General features: G+C 38.5%; 1 protein-coding gene across 3 annotated transcripts in view; it reads left to right on the top strand.

The window, feature by feature from the left end:
- Window positions 1–12,999, top strand: part of LOC149156812 (transducin family protein / WD-40 repeat family protein) — a 440,547-nt gene that overhangs the window by 143,137 nt on the left and 284,411 nt on the right. For all 3 annotated transcript variants that reach the window (XM_089438622.1, XM_089438623.1, XM_089438624.1), the window contains exon 5: window positions 2,490–2,654. In XM_089438622.1, coding sequence (XP_089294748.1) covers window positions 2,490–2,654 — 165 coding nt within the window. The remainder of the gene's footprint in view (window positions 1–2,489; window positions 2,655–12,999) is intronic.

Here is a 12,999-nt window from a genome sequence, read left to right as displayed (position 1 = left end):
TTTGTTGTGGAAATCTTATGTTTTTATCTTTCTTGTAGCTACTTCAACCTCCACAACAAAGTTTTCCATCCCTAACTCAAGGATGTGGATGTATGAGTGCCAAATCCCGATGAACCAATGACAGTTAACTCGAAGGATGGATGTGATATCAAGGTAAAGGAGAAAATTGATAAGTGGTTATGGACACACTACTTCAATCCAAGTTTCCCAAGTAGTGCCCCTCTTATAACCCTAAGGCCTTATAGGAGGTCCCACTGGACTAGGGATAAAAACTAACCCCTTGGTAAGGTGAGAACACAAGGTCATAATCAATATCGATCAATCATCCAAATTACCCCTTTACACATATTAGAATGCCCAAAACATTATGTAAAATCACTTTATTGTAAAATGGTTAAAATACTTGTGGAGTGGTAACCCACCTTCTTTCAAGAGGAATGTCAGATGGTCTGTAACGACCAAAACTCGTATATGCAGCGGAAATATTTAAACTACTTCGTAGACAAAGACATCCATCGTAGGACAATAATTGTAAATTGTATTTGTATAAAGAATTGATGTAAGGTGAATACAAATGGGAATGAGGGCCTGCTTATATACCCTAGGCAGGTGCCCTTCCACGAACGGTCATGTCTCTAAGGCATGCCTTTTCATTACTAACTAACTAGCCATTAGTTAATTACTTATTATTTATTTTTATTTCTATATGAATTATATTCATAACATGGTGAGAGTTGTATGACTTGTGCATATGGTGGAGGAATGTGGCATATCATCATAATTGAGTAATAGGTAGGGCTGCTAGCTGACTAGCTATCCAAGATGGGATAATTTTTTTCTCTTATAGGGTTACCCTCTTTTGGTGGGTAACAGGGACATCAATGGACATCACGCAATTTTGATGAAACTACCTAATCCAAGCCTTACAATATGGCCGAAAAGGCTTAACATGCCTAATCAATGATTTTGATTTGAGTGAAGGGTACATTTTTGCTAAGGCCATGACAAAGGAGTTCAACAATCAACACCACCAACATTGCGGTGCACATAGGGCTTGGTGCTCTTGATTAAATGCCAATCACATGCCCTCATATGTGATAGAGTCGAATGAAATACCATAATCCCATACATCCAGAAATAATGAAAACTGTTAAGTTTGCTGAATTTTGAATGGGATTTCAAATTCTATTTTCTCCGTATGAAGTCCGATGATGTTGGGACCACCCTCAAACATTGTGAAACAATTAATGGTAATGTAAATTTAAGGGAAAGAATAAGTTAAACACTAGCATAATGGATCGTCTAGGGAGCGCCTAAGGAGAGTCTAGGAAGTGTTTAGGGAGCACCTTGGGAGTGCGCTCCTTGGATTTGGGAGTGTCCTTGGGAGCACCACGCTCCCAAATTGGCAAGGAGTGTGTCAAAAAAGTCTAGTCTTCCAGAGTGTGCCCTCTAAGCACTCCCATGTAGAGCATGGTTTAGGGCCGGAAACGTGGGGGTTGGGGGGTTCCACCCTCAATTGGTGCAAGCATACCCAAAGTGGTTCAAGAGGAATGTGAAGCTTGTTCATCAAGGGCTGTTGTAGCCTCATAGGTAGCTCGATTAAAGATTAAGGCTATCAGAGATTTGGAGGAGGTGCTCGTAATAGAAAACCAATTGGTAAGTGGTCTATGTTGTGCAATCCAGAAGGGTTGAGTTTGTCTCTTTTGGATATTACTATTGGTAGCTGCATTAATCAGCTTTTTAGAGGAACAAGATGGGGTGGAGGCATCTATGGAGATCTTGGATGGGTCAGACTATCGATAGAAATATCAACTGTCTCTAGAAAATGACTACTCTTATTTGATGTCCTTGTATTGCAGAATGAGATATTTATGCAAGATTGTTCTAAATTTTTTTATTGAAGATGAAAATAGGTGTTCAACTTTTCTTAGATCTAGCCTAGAATTGATTATCCTATCTATAATAGTGTTTAAACTTATTAGTTTTTCTCAATGTAAAAACAGACCTGTGCAAAAGACTTGTGCTCATCATGAATTAAAGAATTCTTACCTTTTAAATAGTGCACTACTATTTGGTAAGTGCGAACAGTCTTTTTTTGGGATCTGTGGGAAGCTATGAATCTCAACTCTGCATGGTTGTGGTAAAGGGTGCTTATACATTGGGGCTTTCAAATGCAGCCAACTCTTACACATAGTCAAGCATCTATACTTTTTGGGCTTCGAAACTTTATCATTATGGCAGCAATGCCTGGTCTCAATCAGTAGTGCACAGATGGACAGACCAATTGTACTGCTATCATAGTTAGTATTGACATCTTATTTTACTTCAGATAATGCAAAGTTTCAAAATCGATACTCATGTATATCTTTAAAGAATTTATTTCTTTGACTTCATATTCATAAGTATATGAGATTGTAATGGATCTTTCGAACTATAAAACCTGTTTTGTTTTCAATAAAATGCTTCTAACGATTGTAGATACTGTGCAGATGGAGAAACTTGCACGGACACAATATCTGAAAAGAAGAGATCCAAAGGATTGTGCCCTGTTATATATGGCACTGAATCGGCTGAATGTTTTGATGGGGCTCTTTAAGTTGAGCAAAGAGGAAAAGGATAAGCCTCTAGTTGGATTTTTGGCTCGAAATTTTCAGGTATTATTCGTGTATACTTGCCTCTTGCCAAGATTTTGCACTAGTCTCTTCAATGTTTTTGCTTCTGATGCTGTCAAAATTCTATTGTCTGAGAAATTTGTTTTTTTTACTCCATGACCATAAAACATGAAAATTTCAATGTAGGGTGATGTAGTGGATCTGTAAATGGTATGAAAGGAAAAACAATTTGTAACTTAACTATAACCTATCTCCTAGGAAAATCCAGAACCGGAGAGAGATTGCTGGAAGGCATTTAATGTAACTGAGGTTCTCCTGCTTTGAATTTTACAGACATTTGCGTTAGCAACCTTGTTGTATTATGTCATTAACTTGGGTCATGGTGTTATTATGTCACCAACCTTGCAGAAAATTCAAAAACAATAATCATGTGCATTATCATCTTTGATGAGGAAGGTTAGAAGATGACTGATTGATGCATTAAGTAGGAGACACTGATTTCAAATGGAGCCTATATCTAATGAGTGACCACAAAAGTAGGTCAATGGGAGTAAGAGTAACATCAATCTAATACAAAGTGGGAGTGCCATAGCAACACCTAGATCTAAGGAGAAGGCCATATAGAGCTAGGTTACTCGTCCAAGAAGGAAAGGAAACGATATATCAAAAGGAATGAGTACAAGAGTAATCTATGCCACTTGTTTCATGTCTGTGTTTAAATTCAACTACCATGAAATTTGAAAAAAAAAGCTACTACTACAAAGTAAATGGTGAAATTTTCCATTAAGTTCTGTTAACACTTGAAACTGGGAGAGACCTAAAGTCAACTAGAGAAGTACCATTGTGACCTTGTATAGTCTCTCTGCACTTTAGGTTAGTGCATGCTAACCTTGGGAAAATCCTTAGGCATTCTGAGGATAAAATATAAATCTGGGAAACAAAATGCTTTTTCATACTACAATATTAAGTTCCTGTCATATAAAATCCATATGAAATCACTGTGTGGCAAAAATATGGAAAACAAACTACAATGCAGAGTTCCACCCAAATAATTAATTCTTTGTTGGTAACCATGCAACTCTGCTGTAAAACATCTCAGATCTAGTCTTAAAATGTGCGGGTCTGTGTGAAAAAGAACCAAAAACAGCAAGGTTAACGTTGGCAATCATATTTGTGACCATAGTGCCTTGAATTCCTTGGTTGATTGAGTGGCAAATGAATTGAGTGTGGTGATTCCCATTGTCATTTGATCTGGAAATTCAAGTAAATTAAACACATCAAACAAATGAGATTTAGCCACTAAACAAGATGTTACCTTTATTCCAAAGTTGCAAGTGCAAAGTCTGAAGATATTGATTTCAACGTCAAAGCATTTTAGGATGTCAAACTGCTTCCAAAGCATGCTTTCTTGCCAAATCCAAGGATGGAATCACATGGGCAGGAGTAGAGTGACCTGTAACTCTCTCTGAATAATATGCTCTTTCGCAAACTCAAACCAAAAGAATGGGATAACTAGACCACAGATGCCAAGCAATGAATGAATGCAGAACCCTTGCTACCTGTTCAGCTCTTATAGAGTGAACTTTGGCATGTACAAAGACCATCCCTCTGAATAGAAGAGATAAAAATAGTGAGAAGTCAAATGAAATAGTTCTTAAGTAGGGTGCATGATAGCGATCTCCAAGAATAGCTGATGTATGAAGAATCAAGATAGAACTCAAGTATGTTGAGAATAGGGCAACGAAAGTGCCTTTCCTCTGAATATAGATCAACTGCCTGAAAATAGAAGTTGAGACTCCAAGTATAGACTGAGCAGTGCATCTCAAAATGAAATAATATAGTATAAGGTGAGGAAAATGCTCTCTAGTTAATGCTTTTGTAGGACGAAAATAGGATATTCCTAGGGGATTGAGTCAATATTGCTAACATCGGCATTGGGATAAAATCAGCAAGGATCCAGAAAACAAAAAAAATCATAAAAATCGAAAAATTTTGGTAAACATCAGAATTTTTTAAAAGTACAAAAATATCTGTTATTTTTTTCAATTGTTTTAGCATCCAAAGCATCCACAACCTCAAATAAATGCATTTCCACATAAATGTGAAAAAAAAACTAATATATAAGATGTATGAGACAGTGTTGCGAAAATCGTGAATTTTTCCCAAAATATCTTGAAATTTTTATTTTTATTTTTATTTATCTATTTATTTTATTTTATTTTATTTATTTTTTTTGCCGTCTTTTTCTGATTTTTATGATTTTTTCTGATTTTGGACCCTCGCTGATTTAATCCCAATTGCAATGTTCGCAACATTGGTATGAGATGTCTAGTGCTACATCATACATCCACCGTGAATCATATCTTGAATTTTGAGTCTCAACTCAGCTTCAAAATATCAACCAGAAGTTTAATAAATGTAGCTCATTATCGTCAGTCATCTACATTGAAATTAGATACAGAAACCAGTGAATCAGTGATTTCCTCTACACTTTTTACTAGCAAAGGTCATGGCTTTTCCTCTAGAGGAAGAAGGCGCTGGGGTTGGCATTGGACTTTGACATCCTCTAGAAGAAGTAGGAGGTAGACTATGATGTCCTGTATTGGTCACCGTCCAAGGTTGTTGCACCTCCTCTTGTTGCTCCTCCTCTAGCTCTCTCTTTCCTGCCGCTGCTACCTCCTCTGGTGCTTCCTCCAACCAATCAGGGAGTGATTCCATGATAGTCCTCTTGACCTCAGCCCTCCATGCAACAGTGTTGTTAATCCCATCCAATGATATGGCATACACATTAAGTGTTTTCTGAAGTTTCCTCACCCACAATTGAAGATTGTAGTACACGTAGACCATGTCATGAAGGTGCCAAGACTCCATCCTGTATGAGGGTCATAAATTAATAACGATAAAAATAATGAATTATAATTTAGAATGAACTCAAAAATTCAATTTGAATTTTTTTAATATGTTGTGCTTGGTGTATATTTTTTCAAATAAACCCCAGTTGTACTCGTATCCGTAGGAGTGACATGTTTGGTTGAGCACTTGAATGGAAAGCTTTTGGAGATTGGGTACTCTGGCACCATAGCTTCTCCACCAAGCCTCAAAAACAAATAAGAGAAACATAAGAGAAAAACATTGAAATTTGAAAGCTATAGCAAGGTATGAAGAGACAATGAATTTGAAAGAAATTGAAGCTTATCTGACATTTTGGTCTTCCTATCTTAGATAGACATATCAACGCTGATTGTGCCACCTTCCATCCTATATATCTCCACTTCTTTAGAAATTTCTGCACATTCATGTAGAGATGGCACCATCCTTTGAACAAAAGTGAGGAATCTATCCATCACCTCAACATCAAATTTAAAACAATAGGAGTAAGAAAATATGGGGTTGAGGTATATCCCTGGCACCTGCAGCATGAGGGGGCGATGGAGTGTATTGTTTCATTGTTCGTCAATCACTCTCCATATCAATTCTCGTTTCTCAAATCTCTCATCCTCCTTATCCTAATAATATCTATAGATGTCTTCTTTGGCCCTATCCATGGCTTCATTCAAGTAAGCCCAATGCAAGCTTGTCTTCATCAACCAACCGAAGAACCTTTACCAAAGGTTCAATAATGGCACCCACCTCCTCCACTCCAGCCGAAAATCTCTCCTACCAAAAATTTATCATAATATGAAACTAGCCTGCATATGGCCTCTCCATCTAGTTTGCGGCTAAAAGATAAAGCACACCACTATTTTGAAAGAAACATTTTCTTCACATTCTGTAAAGAAGTCAAAAGAGATTGAAGAGATATGAAGCTAGTGCAAAATTGTGTAATGGTAGGATGCACCAAATCCCATTTATTGGTGAATCTTCTCATCAAGCTAAGCACTGATGTATGATTGTATATAAATTTTGTTATGCTCTTGGATGATTCAACAATATCCCTGACACAAGGAATTTTCCCTCTATCCTCTCACATTAAATCAATACAATGTGTAGCACAAGGCGTCCAAAACAAGTTAAGATACCTCTTCATAAGTGTCATAATTCTAGGGGCTTCACACAATTACAAGGTGCATTCGGCGCACCGTGACTCCTTGAGTGTGTGACACTAGTGTGCTTCGCAATTGCCTAGTGTAACACAATGTTATGTCACCTAGACTATACCTCACAATACGATACTCTTTAATTATATTCTATATCAGTTATTTAGTGAAATCATAACTTCATTAATATAGAACAAGCAATCATATTGTCTCAATCTTCATACAACACTTTAAATGTAAACGTTGTATAACAACTCACAACAATGCCTCAGGTGTACAAGAACATAATGGAACGACTCTCTAACCTTAAATTGTTTACATAAAATAGGAAACTCTAGCCCACTTGCTTGGTTCCTTCCTCACAACATATAAAAATAACCAAATTTACAATACAAGAACCCGTCACACTATTTGACTCATGTCAGGCTGATTTTGCTCACCCGTGACCCGCTCGAACCCACATTCTTCTGCGCTTTCACTAGTTTCGTGTTCTTGTTTGGTTGCGAGTTCCATTTCTTCCTCACCCAATTTGTACATCGCTTACTTACCTTGTGATGTGTTAATTTTTGCAAATGCAGTAAAATTCCACCTTGGACAACTCAAATGACCGAGATAATGATTGAATTAGATTCCTCTTTTCGAGAGGACCAAAATCGACCTAAAGATCACCCAATTTGGTCAAGCAAAAGTTGAGTTATGAATTATTTTATTCATACATGTATTATGGAATGGGTCGGCCCTAACCACATGAGTAACTGCTTGGGTCAGCCTTAACCCCAAGTGAACCCTCAGGAAAACCTATAAATAGAAGAGACCTCAAGATCATTTGGACACATCTTCTCTTCTCTTTTGTTGTGGTTTGCACAGGTTAGACGGAAGGAGTTCGCTCAAGGGTCCGAAATTACAGGTGAAAGGTTCGCTCCAGGTTAGGGTCTTCTGGATCTCGGACGCTCCCATAGAACAAGGCATTTTGGTCTCTAGACACTGGCACATAAGCCTATGAGAGTGACCAGAGCCCCTTGTGTTGAAGGAAAGTGTAACTAGGTTCGGTCTTCAATGTTCATAAATGTATTTTTGATATTTATACTTATTCAAGAAAAGAAATATTATTTTAATAATATATGACAATGAGTTTATTGCTCATTGAAGTAGGTCTAGCACATGTCAAAGTGCTATAGGAGAGTCAAATAGTCAAGAGTAAATATTGAAGGCCTTAAAGGCATGTTACACCATGTATAAATATATAAGTCAAAGGGAAAATCTCCAAGCAAAGTCAAGTCTACTCCTATGACATGTCACCTTCAAGAAGCTCCTTCAAGCATGCTATAACACCATGGAAGAACATGTGAAGTCTACTCAACAAAACTGTCACCAAGCAGCCCTCTAAGTCGGCCTACAAGCAGCCCTCTAAGTCGGCCTACATACAACCAGTCAAGTCAGCTTAAATGGAGGGACAATCCTCTATTTATAGAGGTTGTCCACTCCAAAGACAACGTATCAACTTGTGATCTGAAATCTGCGAAGAAAAGGCAAGAAAGAAACGAAGTAAAAGGGTCTTAAAAGGCAACGAAGAGAAAGGGTACACCACTGAGGGCTAGAAGTCTGTTTTAGGGCTGCCACAATGACACATGCAAAGAGATCCGAAGGCTATTCTTGCGGCTAGGACAAAAGGAATACAAAAACACTTATCTACCTTTGTTTGGGCTGAAACTAGGCCTACTAGGCCTCCTCCTCTAGCGTGGAAGGAAGACACTGAAGCGAAGAAGAAAGGCATACAATATCTAGCAATACTCTCCACGTGGAAAAGACTAGGGCAACATAACAACAGTATAACAAAACCATCATACACTTGAGGAAGGATCTTGGTTGGTCAAAGATATACTTGAGCAAGGAATATAAGAGTAACACTTCATTTAGGAGACTCATTCAAGGAAGATCTAACTCTAGATAAGAATCATAGCAGGAAGAAGAAGTGTTGGAAGAAGGAGGATGAAGTGCCAGAGGATAAAGTGCCGGAAGAAGTGCTGGGGTACATGGTGCAGAAATGATTAAAGAGTTGACTTATGCTTGGAGGAACTCTTAGTCAGGGGTCTAGGGTTTGGCATTGATCAATAGAAGCTTCAATAAGAGAAAACTTACAAAGGGTTTTCCTTTCAAGAGTGGAGAGGTTTTGGCCCTAGCAGAGAGCCAACATCTTGTGTTCTTGTTTTATGTTTTGGTAGCAGTTTGATGAAGTACACACATATGCACTAATAAGAAGAAGAAGAAGAAGAAGAAGAAGAAGAAGAAGAAGAAGAAGCTAACAAAAACAAGTAAAAAGACTCCACAAATTGTTATTCTTCAACATGGTATTAGAGGGTAGGTGACACATAAAGGAAAGGGAAACTCAAGAACACTCATCAAAAGAAGCATCTACAAAGTTGAAGCATCAAGCATAGAAGTCTCAACCACTTCAAGGACAAGAAGGGTCTACAATCCATCATTCATCAAGGAGGTCTACAAAGCTAGAAGAAGAGCCTTACATAAAGACACCTACAAAGAAGAGCATATTGGAGCAGGACCTACATCAAGCTAGAAGTCATCAAGCAAATCTCATCATCAAGCAAGTCCACTTGAAGAAGGCAACTTGAAGAGCATCATGATCCAGGGAAGACAAGCCGCCAAGCCTTCAAGGAGGAAGCAATTCCATTACATCTCAAAATCTATCAAGTAAGTACATGTCCCCTTCTGAATATACTTCGATGTCGTTTTGCAAGGAAAGCAATAAATTGGTAGGTACCAATAAATTTCTTGCATGGAAGAAAAGGAATGATCTACTACTCAAGGAGAATGAACTCCTAGAGCATGTCAAAGTGAATATCGCTATCCCTACTAAGGAGCACACTCAGGCCTTAGCCAAGTACAATAAGGATGAGACAAGAGATCAAAAGATTATGATAGAATCAATCAAAGACTCTCTCATCCCCTATGTCTCCAAGTTTGAGACATCGAAAGAAATTTATGATAAGCTAGTAGAGCTATTCTCGGTATCCACCACTAGAGAAGTAATATCTTTGAGAAATGAATTATAAAAAATAAAGATAACAAAGGAAGGAATAACTCCCTACTTCATGAAAATCTCTGAAATTAGAGATCAACTTCAAGAGCTTGGGGAAGTCATGTCTGACAAAGAGATGACAACTGTTGTATTCAATGCTCTACTTGAGGAGTGGGGAAACTTCACATCTAGCATTTATGCCAAGAAGGAAGCAACCACTGTCAGTGAAATGTGGTCTCTATGCAGAACGAAGGAAACCAGACTTAAGGCAAAAGAATATGTGGGATCAAAGGAGCAAGCATTTGCTACCATGGCCAAAAGAAAGGGTAAATTTGACAAGGTTGGTCCACAAAGAACAAACAACAAAGACATGTCCAAGATCCAATGTTTTGGATGCCAAGAATATGGACTCTACAAAAGGGATTGTCCTAAGCTTAAGAAGGACAACAATCATAAAAGGAAGAGGGAAGAAGCTCACATAACTCAAGAGATGAAAGAAGAAGGAAAGAAGCAAAAGAAGGAAGTTCCTTTGGATCTCTACTGTGACTAGGTCAAACTCTTTACTTCTAGACTTCTTTCAAAGTTTTGAGTAGGATAGGGGCATGTAGGAATAAATTAAATTGCATGGCTAGAATCACCCTCTAGAATCTAGCAGCATGATGTACATAGAGTTCTAGACACTCATGTAGATGTAGCATTTATGATAAGAACAAAATGCATAAGTGGAAATGCCTTCTAGAATATAGGAGCATTGAAAATATAGGTCAAGATATTCTTGTAGAAGAAGCATACCTAGTATAGGACCTCATACATGATGAAAGAAAACTTGATTATGATAAGAATCTTAGAAGACCTATGTCATCAAAGGAAGGAAACATTTGCAAGGCTAGGATCCTGAAGATCCTATGATGGAATCTTCGAAAGAAGGTTCATGAACCAAGGCAGATGTCTCATTGGAAATCCCATTTATGGGATTCAAGAAAAGGATGATATGCAGGCAAGCTAAGATGAGGCAAGAAGGGCCACACCAAAGGATGATCAAAGGAGAATCAAGATGGGGTATGTATACATCAAAGTTTAAGTCATGTTATCATTTGTATATTATTGAGTCATGGGTATAGTTCTATAACATGATCAAGCATGAAAGAATCTCTTTCACCGAAGACATGCTCGAAGGCATGCACTACAATGCGATAAAGGTCAACAGAAGAATATGCTCACATAAGGAGCATAAGATTGCTGATTAAGAAGCAAGAAGAAGTGCTGACAAGTCCAGAAAGAAAGCAATGAAGGAATGCTCTCACAAGATGCATTAGATGGTTGACCTATCTATCTGAGATGAAGCAAAAGAAAGAAAGAGATCAAGCATGTGAAGAATACCATGATCACCAAGAATCACTATCTAACAAAATGCCTTGAAAGATATCTCCCGAAAGAAGGCAGGACAACTCTGATAAAGGAAGAAAGCACCCTTGACACCTATGAAGGCCTTGGAGATACAAAAGGTGCAGATAACTGATTCTACTCTACAAAGATGTAGTGATGAACAAGCCATCCAACAAAAGAAAAAGACATGTTGAAACAACATGAGGATGAAGTCATGATGGGCTACTAGGTCAAAGCATGTAACCTGGCAAGTACTATGAAGCATCCATGAAGAAAGTATTCCGAAGCATGGACAAGATGACAAATAAGTAGCCAAGGTGACAAGAAAAACCTGATAGTCACTTTCCACGAAGCAATGACATGACAAACGAAGAAGGAAAGTGATCGATGGAAGGTGCCCTACCGAGAAGAAGTTTAAACAAAGACTTCATGACATCGAGAAGGGAAGAAGATCAAGGAGTTGGAGGACCCATGAAGAAGAAGCTGCTGATGAAGGAAAGAGCCCCTAGTTAAGAGGGAGCTTTGACAGGTCCCTGATCAAGAGGGAGTTTTGGATGACCCCTGATTACAAAGGAGTGACAATTGTGTTTTCCATTTCATGGGTCATGCAATAGACCAGGACTAACAACCATAGGTCTAAATGAAGGCCATGAATGGAAATGTAGACACAAGATGGACACACCATTCTTGTCTTCATTTGGGAAGAAAGAATTGGAGGATTAGGTAACCATCTGGCATCCGATACTCTTTGAGGATGTGTAGGGCATCCAAGACAAGAGTAGGCAAGAGCATAGTTTTAAAAACCGGCCACAAAAACCGGTAACCGGTCTAACCGGCCTAAAAAACCTGGTTTCATACCTCATGTGCCCAAAATCTGGCCCTAACCGGTCAAAACCGGCCAGTTTAGGGCGGAACCGACCGGTTTGTAGCAAACCGGCCGGTTCCGTCCTAAACCGGCCGGTTTATGGACAACCCGCCGATTAATGAAAAAAGCGCAGCGGTTTTGTGGTTTAGGGGTGGTTTAGGGGTTTTGGGGGGGAGGGAAAGGTATTTTCCCTCCAAAAACACCCTCACACTTGCTATAAGAGACCCCTCTCACTCTCATTTGTCTCACACAACTGATTTGGAGTGTTTGTGAGTGTTTGTGAGTTTGTTTGTGAGCTTGGAGAGTGTGGAGTTTTTGCTGAAGTAGTCATCTTGGAGTTGGAGTTGGAGCTATTTTGGAGATAGTGTGTAGCTGTCAGTGGAGTTGCCATCTTCAAGAGGAGGCTAAGGGAGCTAGTTTGCATTTCCAGGTAAGGATTTGCACTTGATAATTCCTCATTTGAGTCTGCTGTCCATGAATTTTTTTTTAATGTGTTATACTTATAAACTTCTCACTTCTATGTATGCTATAAACTCTCTAGCTCTATGCTATCAAATTTTGTAGCTTGAGCCTTGCATGTGCATTTGTTTTTCTACATTTATCTTTGGTTTTCCATTTTGCTTAGCTGCAATTTTTTTTAAATGGCAGATTTCTTTGCAAGTTGTTATTATTTCAAGCAAACATGGCTCCAAAAGGAAAGGACAGTGCATGGGTTCATTGTGATGTAATTGATGGAAAAATGATATGCAAATTATGCCATAAATCTATTGGAGGTGGGGGTATTCTTAGGTTGAAACAACACTTGGCTGGGGTAAGAGGCCAAGTAAAGCCATGTGATGCACCAAAAGAACTGTTAGGTCCTATTAGGGCAGAATACATTGCCAAGCTTGAAATTTTTTATGAGGATAAGGCTAGGGAGAAGGCCATCCAAGATGAAATTGCAAGGAAGAGGGAATTAATAGAAGCCATGAAAGAGAGTGGGTATGATGATTATGAGATTCAAGACTCCACTTCTATCCCTTCCACCAATGACCCCTTTCACTATGTTCATCCTTCTGTTGG

This window comes from Pinus tabuliformis, chromosome 9, assembly GCF_031772625.1.
Source record: "Pinus tabuliformis cultivar Carrire ecotype Pingquan chromosome 9, CPIR1, whole genome shotgun sequence".
Taxonomy (NCBI): domain Eukaryota; kingdom Viridiplantae; phylum Streptophyta; class Pinopsida; order Pinales; family Pinaceae; genus Pinus; species Pinus tabuliformis.
This window is presented reverse-complemented; position numbering and strand designations above follow the sequence as displayed.